This window comes from Lepidochelys olivacea (genome assembly GCF_965140295.1).
Source record: "Lepidochelys olivacea isolate rLepOli2 genome assembly, chromosome: 1".
Lineage (NCBI taxonomy): Eukaryota > Metazoa > Chordata > Testudines > Cheloniidae > Lepidochelys > Lepidochelys olivacea.
The window spans coordinates 56,080,169-56,097,195 of NC_140411.1; the positions used below are offsets into that span (position 1 = coordinate 56,080,169).

The following is a 17,027-nucleotide window of genomic DNA, read 5'->3' on the forward strand; positions in this document are numbered from 1 at the left end:
GTAAAAAGCACAATTGCCTGAAATTACACTAGAGTCAAATATTGATTAAAAAAAAAAGTGCCACACACGGAATGAAAACTAACTGCTGTGAAACTTAATGAAACCCACTGAGTACCAAGGACACAGGCAGCCAAACCGAATTTAAAAAGGTGTCAGGAAGGGGGGCTCTATAATCAAACTAGCCACTAGGGTAGATGAGATAAGCAGAGTAACTTTTCTCTGCCGTGAGATCAAAACAGAATGTAATTATTATGCATGAGATGAAAAGTTAAAATATCCTCCAGACTTCCTGTGTTCATAGATCAGATCCCAGGGCTTAGTGCACAATATAGAATTTGCCTTGCCTAGTTTAAGGTTTGTCACAGCTCTTTCAGGTCACTGAATGCACCACAGAAGCGCTCCTTCCTGACATAATTTTTATTTCATTCTGTTATGGAAAAGACGAACAAACCGGAGTTCTTGACAGTTCAGCACAAGTTAGCTGCAGCCCCACACTCAAATGTGCTGACGTGGTGAGTGAATTCAGACTGCGTTACTGCCAGCGAAGCATAAAAAATAAAATAAGATAATCAGAAACTAATGGCCACCATTCAAGGGAGGGCTCATTGCTCACAAAATGAGTGATTTCCAAAGCAGCGCTCCATTATAAAACATTAATAAATAATTATACTGTATGTTCAGTAGATAGGATCTTTCATCTCATAGGAGACTGAAACATATTAAAAAGTAAGGGCCCAGGCCTGCGAACACTTACACCGGTGTAGAACTTTATTCAAGGGAGCAGTCCCATTGAACACCAATGGCACAAAGGGGCAGAAAAGCTGTACAGTCCTTTGGGTAGTGTTATTTGCTGGTGTAACTTCTTAGAGCATCCCCAAGGCTGCTCTGATTTACTCTAGGGGTTGAGCTGGCCTGTAGCAGTGCTGGAAATCAGGGGAGCACAAAGGTGACATACATCCTATTTTGCCTCACCCTTCATAGCTTGGCCATATCTGAGAATTGGGCCGCAAGGCCTGATTCTAGTTTATACTAGTGTTACTCCACTGGGGTTTCCACCAGTGTGAGCTCATAGCCCAGTAACTCAGATTCTGCTGGCAGTGACACTGGTGTAAATCTGGAGTAACTCATCTGAAGTCAAGCTGAAAGCATGTGTTTCTGAATGGCTCTGTAAAACTCTACAGATAGGATTAGTTCATTTCTCACACCAATCTTCAGTGCAGCCAGCTCTCATGAGATTTAGTGTTTGCCTTACAGTCCCTGCCCTGAAGTCAGGGGTTTGCATGAAAATCTCAGCCTTTTCGTGCAACCTCTAAGTTTCCAGCCCTCGGAGTTATAGCGAAAAACATGAATCCTACAGGCTCAAAATCCAGAAGGCAAATATAAAGAACCCCAATTTACCATTTTTTAAGCCAATCCTGTAATCTTGAGGGGCCAATTTAATGGTTTTGAATGCTTGGGATTGGCAATACAGACCTTTACACGAGTATTGCTTTATTTCAAGTGATGTGTGAGATAATGAGTCCCCAGGAATGGGGAGCAAAGCTAATGACTGCCATGAGAGCTAAGATCTGAGCAGATGTAGGACTAAAACTGCACACTACAAATGATTTAAAAGACTTGAAAACTTATAATTATTATTGTACTACAACAGTATCAGGAGTCCACCTTGCACTGAACATAGTGGCTGGAAGTGCCTGGTTACTTATATTTATAATACATTAAACTATATAAACCTGCCCCAACATGATAGATTTAAAAAAAAAAAAATCTAAACCACACAAATCAAAATCATAAAACTAACATAACATTTGCAAGCTATCTTGCATATCCCTTTCCACCACCTTTTACCTGTTTTGTCTTTTAACTGCAACATTTCTGGGGCAGTGACTGTCTCTTACTCTATGTGCAGTGCCTTGCACAATGGGGCCCTGATCTCAGTTGGAGCACCTAGGTTGTACTGTGAGATAAATTAATAATATAAAAATAAATAACTGTGGACTGAAGTGCAAATTTGCATAGGCAGATGTATAAACCTCCAAACATCACTTCATGACTTTTAAAGCTTGTAAAAGTATTACAGTGTTTGGGGGGTGCCTATTAAACATAGGGTTTAACCTCCTTTATGTCCTGAGTAAACCAAAGTACCGTCAAATTCACTCACACATACTCACGAAGGTCCCCTAGCAGAATGCATTGCTACCCAAAGTATCTGCAACCCTTTTAATCTGAATGCTTTTAAAAAACACTTTGGATAATAGGAGTTCCACTATATTGTGGCCAAACTGAGTTGCCCATGGTGTTCTAAATATCAAGTTCATTCTCGTTTAAAAAACCTTAGTCCCAAATTGGCTTTCAGTAGCTCCAGCCACAGACAAAAGCCCAAACTTGTGAAGAAGTCAGAAAGCACACTTTCTTTGGAAACCTCAGGGCTATTTCTTGTACTCTACTGCATAAGCAGGTTTCATACCCTTTCACTGAGAGCTTTATTTTGGAAGCAGCTTTTATCATTCCAGACTGATCATTCATGGCTTTATCTCAAATCCTTTATCCTTAGAGCAAGGGAGAAACTCCATATCCCTTTGCATTGATTAGAAAACCATTCTTCTGGAATTAACAATGCCACTTTATAGTACAAAGGCATCTTTATTCAGGGACAATACCAGACAACTGAACTGTCAGATTGCAAAGAAAAGGTCAAATCTTTACATTACCACAGCAACGATACAGAATGTTTATTGGGGCAGTGCATTTCTTTTGCATTCTCTCTTGAGGATTTTGGTTCATGTAACAAGAAATAAGAGTGTCTTATAATAATTTTTTTTAAGTTTATATATTATATATTTATGAGATTTCCATGAAATTCCTACAAACTAGTAGTAAGTTCAGTTAAAGATTTTCTCTTTCAGCCCAGCAGTAAATTTTACTTACAAATCAATATTCAAAATAGTCAGTTATAATAAAAAAAACACTTTCAGGCATCTACTGCTCGATCCTGCAAGGCGCCCAGCACTCTGGCCTTGAACCAGCAAAGCACTTAAGCACATGCTAAGTACATGAATGGTCCCACTGAAGTTAAAGTTAAGCACATGAGCATGCAGGATCAGGGTCTAAGGGTCTATCCTGAAAAATTCTGTGCACCATCTCGAAGAAGCTGAGCACCCTTGAGTCTCATTACCTTCAGTAGGAATTGACAATGTTGAGGAACTGCCAGGTTTGAACCATAAGGCCTCTTCCTTCTTCCACTGAAGTTGAAGAATTTTGTCATTGACTTCAACAGGAGCCCACCCTGAGTGATGTATCAAAGGAAAGCACAGTTGGGGGGGTGGGCGGGAGAGAGCCTAGTTCTGCTCTGTTACACCAGTGCAAGTTAGTGGCAACTCCTCTGAAGTAAAAGGAGTTACATCAGTATAAGCAATGTAAATGAGATCAGACTCAAGTCCATGGCATCATGGGAAGCCCATGGCATAATCTGACAATGTCAGGTTTGTTGATTGTGTGCAACTTTTCATGCCTAAGCTAAAGAAACAAAACCATGTGAAGTGACTGGTAGGGGACTGTCATAGACCATTATGGCAACATTGTCACTCTGGTCTGCGAGGTCACATGACTGCAAAGTTAGCCCTTCCTTCCTGTGTGACTTCTAGTTTCTAAATGAGGTCAAACCCCTTCCTTATTTGCCAAGCCATATGAAAACAACTGCACTGCTAGTCTGCAAGCCATGTGTCTGACCTCACCTTCATGATTAAGGAGGTAGAAGAGGTTTTCATGAGACCTGTGAAAACCAAAGCCCCCAGCTCAGATGGTAAAAGGAGGTATATACAGAGAAGTAATAGGAGGACATTAAGTAAAGGAAAATGTAGGCTAAATATCAGAAAAAAAAAATTTCTAATGGAATTCCTATTAGACTGTCTCCCAAAGGAAGTGAGAAAAGTCCCATTAAGAAGTCATTTAAAACTGGATTGGACAAAGCCCTGGAAAATGTGCTGTCGGGAACAATCCTGCACTGTCTGTAGGACTTGGGCACATGATCTCATTGCTAATTGGAAAATACTGCAACATTTCAGTGACTAAGTGAAGTTTCCAATAACATTCAAACACCTAAATGTGTTCAGGAAGCAAAACGAGCTGAGTCTTTCCACACAGAAACAAAATTACTAACTCTGGGCCAAATTTCTTCTCTCATTTACTCCAACACAAATGCAGAGTAATTCCACTGATTTAACTGGAATTGCTCCAGAATTACACCACAGCACAGGAGCATAGAATTTTCCCAACTCCTTCCAATTAATTTTAATTTAAACGGTTGAGATTTTAAAAGCTTGAACATGGAATATTTTCTATAATCTTTATTTCAGAATAAATTTTCTTACCATGTAATTCTCTATCATTGCTCTTGGGGCTTGATCCAGCAGAATATTTTGGTAGCTTTCTGAACAACGTAAGCTCCAATCAAGCTTTGAATGCTGGGTCTGCAGTAGGCCAACCCTTCCAGGACCCTGTCTAGCTTCTATACTATGGGCTTGCACAGCCCACCAAAGTTCTTACAACCCCAGGCCAGCAAAGCATTAACTCATGAGTGAGTGGGGCTATTCAGGTGAGTAACTGTGCACCATTGTGAGTTAGGGGTTCAAACTCTGGTCCTAAGCGCTTTGCTGGATGGGGTTCTAGGGCTGGAATGTAACCTCCAAAAAGAACGGTACTATAATAGCTATAAATGTGATTATGTCCCAGATTGACAAAATTTACAGAGACCCCTCTTGATAGAATCACTGGGCCAAATTCTCTTGGCATAACTCAAACTTGGGCCTGACTTCAATGGAGCAATGCTGATCTATGCCAGCTGAGTATCCAGCCCCCAGTCTCCATTAATGTGAATCAGTGTCTCGCTAAAAGGTTTTCATAAGTATGACAAATGAGCCCTTTCATTTGACTTCGTTTTACAAGACAGCAAGGCCTAGTGATGGGCTGAGCATGAGATTCATTGTGTGCTAAGAACTCCTGATTCTTGGTCTGATGCCCTTTTGGCTTTGAACAAGTCACTTGGCATATCAGTGACTCAGCTTCTCCGTCTGTAAAATGGAAATAATACATCCTTATGAACCTCAGTTCTCCTGAAGATTAATTAGTTAATGTTTGTAAAACCCTTTGAAATGTAAAGCCCCATGCAAGTTCTAAGTATTGTTACTCTCCAGTATGAAAAAGGAGCTAAAAAATGAGAAAAACAAGCATTTCTATATATAAATAAAACAGCACTCAGAGTTTTCTTTAGATTAAAAAGTCTGGTCTTAATGCAAAATTCTGCTTAAACTCCAAGCAGCTGCAACAATAATCAAAACATCACACAGTACTTTTATATTCAACATCAACAGCAAAGAAAGGAGAAGGAAAGCAACTCTTCCCAATATTTTAGCAGCATCATTCTTTTTTGGAGGGTTTTTTGTTTCGTTTTTTGTGCGTGTCAGCATTTCCATTATATGCATGCTTTCCAGAGGCTTATAATCTGACTTTTAAAAATTTGCTCCAGGCTGAAATTTGGCATGCATGGAATTTTTCTCCTTACTTAGCTGAAGCTTACTGTAGTAGTAGAAATTGCTGCAAAAATAGCACACTTCACTGTAAACAAATGAATACATACCCATTAAGAAAAAGAAAAGGAGTACTTGTGGCACGTTACAGACTAAAATTTATTTGAGCATAAGCTTTCGTGAGCTACAGCTCACTTTATCGGATGCATTCAGTGGCCACTGAATGCATCCGATGAAGTGAGCTGTAGCTCACGAAAGCTTATGCTCAAATAAATTTGTTAGTCTCTAAAGTGCCACAAGTACTCCTTTTCTTTTTGCGAATACAGACTAACACGGCTGTTACTCTGATACCCATTAACATCTCTTTCAGTTACATTCATCTTTGGAACCATTCTCAATTTAGGTCAGTATTCCAACCAAACAGCCTCAACACTTTGGGACAGCTGGTGTAAACTGTCATAATTCCACTGGCTTCAACGGAGTGAGGACAATTTACAGCAGCTGAGGATCTGCTCCTTTCTCTTTCAGCTGACTAAAGCAGGAAGACACAAGGTTTAGGCCAACAAAATGGATCAGATTTAGAGGGGAGTGTGAGTCTAAGTGACAACTGGAGAGTCTACATTTATATTTTTTTCTGACCCATATAAGTGTATGTTAACTTAGACTCCCTCACAGGCATATTCAGTGGGCCAGGCTCAGAGGTAATATTAAGAGGGGAGAATTACACTTGGCTAAGGGTGTGTGTGTGTGTGTAAGAGAGGTGAAATTGATGTAATCTACACACTAAGGGAGCCCACAAGTTGTAAATTACATCATCTTAGACTTGCTTCTGGATTTGTCCAACTGTCCTTAAATTGTCACTTTTGCAAGCATACAACAGGGGGTCTTATTACCTAATGTTCTACCATATGGGCTGCAAAATCTGCTCAGGATGGCATTGCCTTTTGTGTCTTTCCTTTTATCATGTCTTTCCACAACAACCACCTTACTTATGGCCTGACTGATCCTGCATTGCCTGTAAAGGCAAAACTCTCATTGCAGTCAATGGGTTTTGTTCTGTACTGTGCTCCGTTATTGTAGGCAGCTGCACCTGTGTAAAGTTGGCGTAAAATGGGCATTAAACATTACCACTAGTGACCAAAGTGGCTGGCTCTGCAAGCCGAGACGTAATAGCCAGGAGTTCTGAAGCAAAGCTAAAAAGGGGTGTGGTCTGCACAAATATACACTGCACTCTGTCTCTGGATGGCTGCCTATGTAAAACAGGTGGGGCAGCTGGAGTGAACTGGAGCAGCTGTGAGGCCACTCTGAATTGAAGCATAAAGCTACTGTACAGACATTCTACTTGGTAACATCAACCAATGCCACACTTCTCGTTTGCCTCAATGTTGATATCTTCTGGCACAGGCGCCAACTTTCTCATTCCCCTGGGGGTGCTCAAACTCTGCTCCGCCCCAGGTCCTGCCACCACCCTACCTCTTCCCACCCCTGCCCTGCCTCTTCCTGCCCTGCTCTACTCCCTTCCACTCCCTCGAGCGTGCCCCACCCTCGCTCCGCCTCCTCCCCCTCAGCGCCTCCTGCCCACCGCTGAACTGCCTATCTGTGGCAGTTGGGAGGTGCTGGGAGGGAGGGGAAAGAGCTGATCCGCAAGGCCACCAGTGGGTGCTGGGCACCCACGCAGTCAGCACCTATGTCTTCTGGGGAGGCACAAGTTCCTTTCCATGCTTTCGTCTTTGTACGGTTGGGTTAAGGGGGTGTAAAAGATGTAGTTTGTCTTTGTGTAACAAGGATGATCACCCAAACCCATGAGAAAGTCACTGAGGTCTCCTATCTGACAGAAAATGGGAGAGAGGAAAAAGTGGCAAAACACCTTCTGTGATTATTGTCTGTAGGGTTCTCAACTAGAGCAGGCCATAATATGGAAATCCCTTCCTGTCAAAAATTGTCACAGTTTTTTGGAAGGGGTGGGGAGAATTGCAGATTGTGCCAAAAAGTCAAAAATGCAAAAATGTATTGCACAAAGGGATTTCCAGAAAAATTCCACTTAGAGACAAGTGAAATGGATTTTTTTGGCTTGCCATCTTCTTATCTGGAAGCCTCTTGTCAATTTCACTGTTTCCCAGCAGGCAGAGACTGAAGTGGACAAGAGCCTTCCAGCTAGGCAGCCTGAGAGCCACTATTTCAATTTTGCTGATGGAAAACTTTAATTTTTTTGTTTTTTAATTAAAATGTTCCCATGGAAAATTTTGATTTTGAAAAAAGAGTGTTTTCAATCAGACAATCATTACGGTGGAAAATTCCCAAACAGCTCTATCCTCCACATCCAGCCAATGCTTGTCAAGAGCAGGCAAGGATCTGTGCAGGCTAATACATGACTATTGCCCCAGCACAAGGTATGAGGAACTTTACAGTGGCTTTTCCAGAGGGTTATTTTTCTTCTGAAGATGTTTTCAGAATTTACCTTAGAAACTGCTTCAGCCTGTTTTCCATATAGCCAAATGTTCCAAATTCCCCAAGCTACAATAAAAGGGCCATCAGTTCATGGGTTACAGTAGCTGCTGGTGTAGACACAAAGGAATGAAGAGAGAGAAATAGGGGCAAGAGCAGGTCTGCAAGGCCTGCTCATTTGGCTCCTCCCATTGCCAAAAGGAATTCCTGTCGGAACTTATGGAATTCTGGTGTAAAAACTACTGGATAATCAAGACAGTGCAACCTAGTCAGTTACATCAGATTTACCTACAGAAAATCAACTCACTTTTCAGATGCATAACAAACTGGGAGGTTCTACTGACCACTTCTGAATTTTGATTTTATGAAATTACTATGTCATGGAAAGCCTATATGTATGTGGATCCCCCATGAGTTAGCAGGCTCGTGTCATGTCTCTTCCAGGCCCAAGACAATGGTGAATGATCACTATTCAGTGATCAGTTATTCAAAGTAAAACACCTTGGGATAATAGGTTTGCTCTGCCTGGAAGAAGACACTTTCTCCTCTTTTCTGAAGGAATGGGCGGGTTGAAAGTAATGGAAAATTACCAAAAGGCAGAACAAAAGAAGTAGGTGATCCCACCAGGAGTCTATAAAGGGACTCACAAGGGGGAATGAGAGGAGACAGAGCCATCTTGCACTACAAACATTAAGATGCAGGTAGCTGCTGCAGGGGCAAAGTAGGCAACGGGGTGGAGGACTCTGCCCACCTGCCAGAATACAGATGATTTCTCAAGGGAAGGATGAGCTAATGAGGGACATTGTGTGCAGAAGGTTTTATTGTTTGGTGTGATCTGTATTCTCCTGTGCTTTACATGATGAAATATAAAGAGCATAAAGTTTGATAAATTGAACAAAGTAAGAGTGAGTGACTGAGAGAGAGAGACCTTCACAAATACGTGTGCCCCTGAGGGAGTTCAAATGGTAAACCAGAAGCATCATACCTTGGGGGTGGAGTTCTGGGGGAGGGTGTGTTTGAGTACTGGGAATCTGAAGGGTCAGCCAGCAGGGGTAGGTGGTTGGACAGCAGAGGGGGAATGCCAGATAGAAGGTCCGGGCCCTGTGAGCATGCGTAAGGTTGGGGCCGTGGCTGGACTCCGTTCAGGCTCCAGGAGCTTGAAACACCTTTGGCAATTCAGAGTTCAAAGGCTTGGAGTCCCTTTGGCATTCCTAGTGGACAGCCAAAAAGGGTCGCTCGCCAGGACCTGTGACAACATGCATCAATTAAGACAATGGATTTAATTTAGAGATGTGTCAAAGATGGTGGGTAATCATTTCACTCACTCCTGAATATGGCTCAACATAGAGTCAAAGAGAGTTTTGCTTAAGTAAGAGCCGATTTCAGTCCTTCTCTTTTGTGTGCCAACCCTTTTTATGAAGTCACCTTGCTAGCATAATGGTCTTTAAATTTACAGTATGTGAAATACTTGTATCTTTTGCTACACTGCTTGTAATAAAACTGGGTAACCTTTCAGTTCATTTTGCTTTTAATTTGATTGCTCTTCATTCAAAGAGTGAAATTATTCATCACATTAGTATGTCATATCTACCAAATTGCAAAGAAAAGAAAAGAGGATCGATAATTAGAGTACAGTTTGCTGTAGACTTGTTAAACTTTACTTTTTGCCAATCATGCTCTTTACTTTTTGCCAATCAAGTCATACCTTTCAATACAGTCTATTATAGGTACATGATATGTTTCTCAATCTTCCAAACATTCACAGTAAACCAGCTAGATACATTGCACTTACTGTTCTCAATGAAGACTGTATGCATCTACATAACTGTGCCCTCAAGAGGTTATAAACAGTATAACTTTCACATTGGTTATCAGTACTCAGAAGCAATACAGCAAAAGTGCTTGTAAAGTATCAGCTACAGCAGAGGTTCTCCAAGCTGGTCCGCCGCTTGTTCAGGGAAAGTCCCTGGCGGGCCAGACCGGTTTACCTGCCGCGTCTGCAGGTTCAGCCAATCGCAGCTCCCAGTGGCCGCGGTTCACCGTTCCAGGCCAATGGGGGCTGTGGGAAGCGGCGCGGGCCAAGGGACATGCTGGCCGCCCTTCCTGCAGCTCCCATTGGCCTGGAGCGGCGAACCGCGGCCAGTGAGAGCCGCGATCGGCCAAACCTGCGGACGCAGCAGGTAAACAAACCGGTCCGGCCCGCCAGGGGCTTTCCCTGAACAAGTGGTGGACCAGCTTTGAGAACCACTGAGCTACAGCAGTAGCAGCTCTCAAACTATGGTCTATGGGCCACTGATGGTCAACAGAGAACTGGCTGGCCAAATGGTGCTGGCTCCTTTTCCTTGTTTCTGGCAGCTAATTGCATAAGAAGAAACTAAATATACATTAAACACTTTCCTAATGTTACTTTTCCATGTAAGTAATTGTTGTAATTGCTGCAGTGATATCGTAAATAGGATGGAAAGTGGTTCATGTGATTGAGAATGGGAGGGAAGAGTCCACAAGGCAATCTCTGTGTTAAGACTGAAAAAGTTAAAGAACCCCAGAGCATAGTATCCTAGTATTGTTTTAAAATATATACAGACCCCACTCTCAGGATCCTCTGAAACCGTAAATGAGCCTCTTTAATGCCTAACAAACCAATTTCTAAACAGCTGTTCCTAGTCTGTGGCGTTTGCAGTTTCATACAAGTTCTACCATTCATTTTTTAGGAGAGGACTTGGTTTACAATAAGCACCCATGAGTAACTGACTCTTGGTTTCCACATACAGCAACAACTCTGTGAAACCCCACCTGTAAAACCTTAGCACCATTTCACTAGGGAAGGCTTAGCTGGTTTTACGCAGGGGTTACTCCACTGACCTCCCTGGAGTTACTCCTGATTTGCACTCAGGTGAGAGGAGAATCAGGCCCTGTGTCTACGAGTGCCCACCCACATCATCTCAATAGCAGAGAAAAAGCCTCTAATACCAGAGCAGGACAATCAGATCAATTTGTCAATATTGGCCCCCTCCCAACCTCTGTATCCGAACTGTATAGTGTTCTCACCTGCCCTTATGTCTCCCACTACAAGACATTTGGCCAGTTAGTTTATTCACCCAAGTTAGTGCATTTTAAAACACTTAGTGCCCATAACTGTCGTACCTATCAAAACCCATGAGCTAGAAAATCCATTGTTTTTATGTTTGTGTTTAACGTCAGTTAAAATTCTTTTACATTCAAACACTCCCCCTGAGTTGTTGACAGTAGACACAACAAGTGTGCTGATGCAGGAGAATCAGAAGGTGAAAGCGTCTATAAACAGAAAGTGAAACTGACTGATCTAGAATTACTGCCAAACTGAGTGAACAGCAAAAAATAATCAAACAGCATTAAACTGTTAACATAATTTTCCTTTCAATAATCTAGGTTTTGATTAGTAATATATATGTAGAGTAATAGTAAAGTTTTGGGGGAGGAAATTGGGATAAATCTTCAGCTGGTGTAAATCAGCATAGCTCCATTGTCCTTAAGACTATGAAGCTATGCAGCTTTACACCAGCTAAGGATCTGACCCATGTTCTTTACCTTGACAGCGTCCCTTTAACTTGTCCAAGTTACTGACCCACCACACCCTCCCCCACCCCTAATGTCTTAAGTTGTTTTATGTACCTTCAGAAGTTATGGTTTCTCAATTAGTTCATTTCTTGCGCATTTTACAGCATTGCTGAGCGATATTAGGGATAACCCTAAAACCCAGTAGAGGAGGAAATTACACATGCTGTGTAAATAATTTCTGAACCGTAAGTAAAGCTCTCTGTGATTTTCGTTTCGTATCACAAGTTCACTGATCTTTTGGATTGCACCTACTGAAAATAAACTCTGAACACTTATGTCCACCCCTCCATGGAAAACTGTATTGCAGTCTATGCTGGAAAATTCCATTGGCTTGCACTGTAACCTTAAGGATGCCTCTTCCCTCATCACATTTGATTCCAAGTCTCCATCAGCAGTCAGAGAGGGGTGGCATACTTACAGCACAAGACAAAGCCACAAAGATTTGTGAGTTTTCCACTCCTCCTGTTCCCCTTCCCTCAATATTGACAGTGGAGGTTGTCATATTTCACTAGCATGGTTGTAATCAGACGCAGGAGCAGCCCGGCCGGCAAGCCTGCAGAAAGGGGGAGTGCTGCCACAAAAAATGGATCAACTAAAATTAAAATCATCTGATCAGAGACAAATTGAAAACAGAAAACAGTGGCTAAAAAGCAAGCAGGAGTGAAGCCTTTGTGGTGGGTGGAAGTGAAAATAACCAATCTGAGTGGGATCACACATATTAATTATTTAATCAAATATCTCTCCATCTTTCTGCCTGCGGGTGGGGGAGAGGGTGGAATTTCATGACAAAGTGGGCTTTTAGAACCGTACGTTACCGTCACAATTCTCTCTCAAGGCGTTGCTATTTTCTTCCAGATTGTGAGCCATATTAAATACAGAAATGCCTGTAGGTCAACCAGCAGACAGAAGGCTGAAGTAACAGTGTCAGTTTATTTCTGAGTATAGAAATTACTTCAAAGCTTTGGGTCAGATTCTCAGCTGAGGTAAATGAGCTCCTTAATGAAGCTATAACTTACACTAGCTGAGGCCAAGGCCCAGATAGTCTTCCTTTCCTTTCCCCTGATTTTCAACTTTAAACTGTGTAGTGCAGTCTTGTTTGCAGTGATGCACTTAAAAATTTATTTCCACTTCGTTATTGTGTGAGCCCTGTTTGGAGGGGAGGGAATTACAAGTCCCAATGAAGCATACAACTATGCTTTCTGAATTTGCACTCCTAGAAATGGCTATCACAGGACATGTGAAACATTGCAGCTGTGACGGTTTCTGCACTGAATGCCACTGAAATACACAACCTCACTATAAATAGTACAGCCTAAAATCTCATTCATCTGAATGGTTATTCAATAGGAAAGTGTTGCTGAAACATATGCAATGCTCCAGCACCACTTACAACAATACAGTGATGATTTACTCTGAAAAATGACTCTATAAGCATAGCATTGTGGGGTTCCAAGTTTAATATCTCAGGAACTTTGAAGTCAAATTTGATCTCAATCTATAAGAAAAAAAATTTCCCCTTAACTGTCAGCACTGCAAACTCCACCTAGAACCTGAGAGTCAAGCTGTATTCTTTCTGGCTTTGGATCACTCTATTCTGAAATAAAGATTCTCCAGTTGGAATCTGGGGTTTGACCCTGCAGTTGGATCCAAGTGGGTACACCCATGTCCTGATGCAGTGCCCTACTGAAGTCAACAGTACTGTGAAAACAGAAGGCAAAAGACAATCCCTTCCCCAGGGGGCTTACAATTTAATTGTACTCTCACAACCTAATAATAGTTTTAAGTGATTTAATGCAGCATACTTTCTGAAAGGTTAAATGCCAGCCTGGCAGGAACTTCAGTACATGAGAATGAACAAGGTTGACTGCAACCTGCAGAGGTGCTATCGTAAGAATGGAGAAAATAATGCAGTCACTGTACAAGCACAGTACAGGAATCAGAAGCTTGTGACTTACCTCCCAGGAACTGGATGCCCCCTGCTACCCGGCCCACAGTTCTGGAGATGAGCTCGGACACACAGCAGCCCATGAGTGCAGTCAGCGCCACCAAAAGGAGGAGGCCACAGCCCAGCCCTGTCACCACGGTGCAGATCCTCCACTCAGCACTTGGGATGGCCTGGAAGGATGCGTAGCGACCACACTGCTCTACCATCACTGTAGTCTGGCGGCTCTCATCCCGCACTGGATAGGAACACCTCCGGAAAGTGCCAAAGGACACTGACTTCTCCAGCTGAGACCCCAACAGCCAGTAGGGCATAAAGAATCCTATGCAGGAGGCAGCAGCGCAGAGGAAGGAGAGAAGTGCCCATATCATCCCAGGGCAAGTAAGGCTGGATGCCATTTTTTTTACTCACAACCAATAACGGTAGCAATAAGGAGAGAGGGACTGCGTGTGTGTGTGTATGCGTTAGTTTGGGGAGATTTATGAGTAACCCAGAATCTTTCAGTCCCGGTCAATCCTCAGCCTAGTAAAAACTTGAATCCTAAAGGCCATGACGCTCTCTTCTGTCATGAAGATGAAGGTCCCTGGTTAAATCATAACAAGGAGGAAAATAAAAATTCAATAATATTAAACTAATAAAATAAATAATAATCAGTTTCACTCTCTGTAGTGCTTTTCTTCCAAGAATCTCAAAGCAATGAGACACTGTTCACATAAATCACACTTCTACCTCAAAATGTTTTCCCTATTAATATTACAAATAGTATCTAGAATTGCCACAATGGACAGATTAAAGAATAAATATTCCATTTTGTTTACTATGTTCATTTTCCAGCACTGTATAGCCAGTTTCAATGTCCCTCTCCCCCCCCCCCACCCCATGTAGTAAGTTAGTCAATCATTTTCCTCTGTTGTTTGTGTTGGTCTTTCACACAGCAGCAACAGGGGAAAGGAAAACATGTATTTAATCCTTACCAATTGGTTCCCTGATCCTGCAAAGACTTACACATGCTTAAGTTTATGCATTCAGTGGGACAACTCACATTAAAGTTAAGTATCTGAATAAGCCTTTGCAGGATTGAGGCCCTTGGGAAGTTACATAAGTAGTATTGAAACACCTAATTAACAGATGAGTAAAATGAGACATCAAGAGGTTAAAATTTTGTCAAAAATGGCCAGGGATTTTTGGTGCATCAGTGCTCAGGTGCCCGAAAGGAGACACCTTGTGCCTGATTTACAGAGATGCTAAGCATCCACAATTCCAACTATAGTCAATGACAGCTGCAGGCATATTAGTACCAAATAATCCCAAATTGAGTACCCAAAATCTGTGCTGCTTAAAAGAAGCAGCCACATTTAAAATTTTCCCTGCAAGTGACTTGCTAAAGGTCACTCAGCAAGACCTGAGGAACACAGCCTGGCTCCCAGCCTCCTTCTCTGACAATTACATATTTCTAATGTAGCACTGTAGCATCCTCCCACTTCCGATTACAGTACAGAACTAATCACTACTCTCCAAAAGTTAGAGGAATATTTTTTTAAATCCACAATGGATCATTAAGTCTGAATCCAATAGCATTTGTATGGTTATGATCATTTCTCACAGTTGCTGCCAAATGAATTCTGACAGCTATTTACTTTTTTTTTTTGGCTACATGCCAAGTCAGTGAATTCACTTCATGTACAGGCAATAAAATTAATACTGCATTTTTACCAGCAGGGAATGTAGGAAACAGTCTTAAAATGAAATGAACCATGCAGACCACATTAAAGTTTGTTTACTTTTTTAATTTATTTAAGAAAAATAATCCTCTGCCATGAAGCTTATTTTCTGGCAGAAGAGTATGTCTGTATGTATTTGTACCCATCATCTGAATGTATTCACATCACCTCTGACCTACAAAAGACCAAAAACGTAGGAGGAAAACCTAGAAAGTGGTGCACAAGGTATCCTGTCTCCTCTGTGTCTCTTTAGGTGGTAGGCTCTTTGGACCAGAGGTTGTCCTTTCTTTGTGGCTCATGCAGTCCACATCACACTAGCTCGATGATGATAATTAACAATATACAGGTAGATCACAGTGCTTAATTCCCCCCTCCCCGATTATTAGGAAAGATCACGTGCTTTAAAATAAAGGACAATATGGAGACTTTGGTGGTAAGGTGCCAGATGCTACTCCCTGTGAAGTGAACAGCAAAGCTCCCATTGACTTCAACGGGAGCAGGATCTCGCCCTAGGAAGGTCTGCTTTCATTCATAGCCTGACTCGCTAGTTTAAAAAAACAAACCTATGTTGCACTGTACTTTTTGCGTGCGGAACAATGTACCCAACATGTCAGTGTCAACTTGAAATCTGACCCCGTCCAGCCTGCAAGAAGCTACAAAGTCTCCGAAGCCCTTTCTGCTCCGGGGGGATTGGCAGAACCGCTCTCCCATTCCCACGCACGCTGCCCCGCGAAACTTGCCAGCACGAGTTCCTGTAGCGGAGCCCCCGCATTGAGAAGACCCCCGTTACCTGGTTCACGTGGCAGCTCGGAGGGACCGCGCAGCGCGGCGAAGCCCGGGCGAGCTGGAGGCAGGGAGGGATGAGCCAGGTCCGGTCTGCCTGCCGGGGGAAGTTGCCCTTGTCAGGTGAGAAGGTGCCGGGCACAAGGCAGCCGCCCGACGGCCAACTCCCAGTCCGGCGGAGGCGCTCAGCCAGGCGCGCCGCTCCCAGCTGCAGCGGGGCAGGCAGCCGCGGCGATGCTCCGCGGGGCTGGAAAGGCACCGGCCAGCCAGCAGCGCTCAGCAGCGGGGCGGGGGGCAGCCCGCGGGCCGGGAGAGGCGGGTCCTGACCCGCTGTGCCAAGGGCTCGCTCGGATCCTCCGGCTCCCAGACGCGCGGGGAACTCCCCCTCCGGCAGCGGCGCAGGGCGGACGGGGCTGGCGGAGCCAGGCGGGGGCGGTGCGGGGCAGGGAGGCTCGCGTGGCCCCTGCTCCGGCCCCCCGCGCCCGGGCGCTGCCGGCAGGGGGCTGTGTGGGCGCAGGGAGGCGGCCGGCTGGCGCTGCCACGCAATGGGCTTCAAGGCGGGCAGGGCGCGCGGCTGCTTTCCCCTCCCACCGCCTCCTGCTCACCGGGCGGGACCCCGCCGCAGGCTCAGCAATTGCGGGCCTGGCCGGGACATTCTTGGAGCCTGAGAGGCTTGGGGGGGGGGGGGAGGCGGCACAGGCAAAGGGGGTGTCAAACTCCCCCTTGAAGCATCAGCCCCGCCCAGGCTCCGCCCTCCCAAAGACCCTTCAAGGGGGAGGGGGGGACGATGAGCGGGGAGAAGGGGATGGATACGTGAGCTGAGGAATAGCAGAGAAAGTTACATTGCAGTGGGGCCTGCTGCTGCCTGGGTGCCTTGGATTGTGTCTCTTCCGGGGGGAGGCTTGTTCCCAACAGGGAGGCGGACAGGGAGAGCTGGAGGCGCACAAGCCAGCCGCAGAGAGGAGGAAAGGATCGGAGAGGGGTAAAGGCTGCAGTCCTTAAATGGAAGAAGAT

At 43.9% G+C, this 17,027-nt stretch overlaps 1 protein-coding gene across 1 annotated transcript in view; it reads right to left on the minus strand.

Annotated features, from left to right (window-relative positions):
- LHFPL6 (LHFPL tetraspan subfamily member 6) overlaps positions 1–16,677 on the minus strand; it is a 218,500-nt gene extending 201,823 nt beyond the window's left edge. Inside the window, exons 1-2 of the mRNA XM_084616866.1 lie at positions 16,021–16,677; positions 13,523–14,092 (exon numbers count right to left, since the gene is read on the minus strand). Of these exons, the coding sequence (XP_084472992.1) occupies positions 13,523–13,907 (385 nt within the window). The 5' untranslated portion in view covers positions 13,908–14,092; positions 16,021–16,677. The remainder of the gene's footprint in view (positions 1–13,522; positions 14,093–16,020) is intronic.
- Between the last annotated feature and the right edge of the window lie 350 nt (positions 16,678–17,027).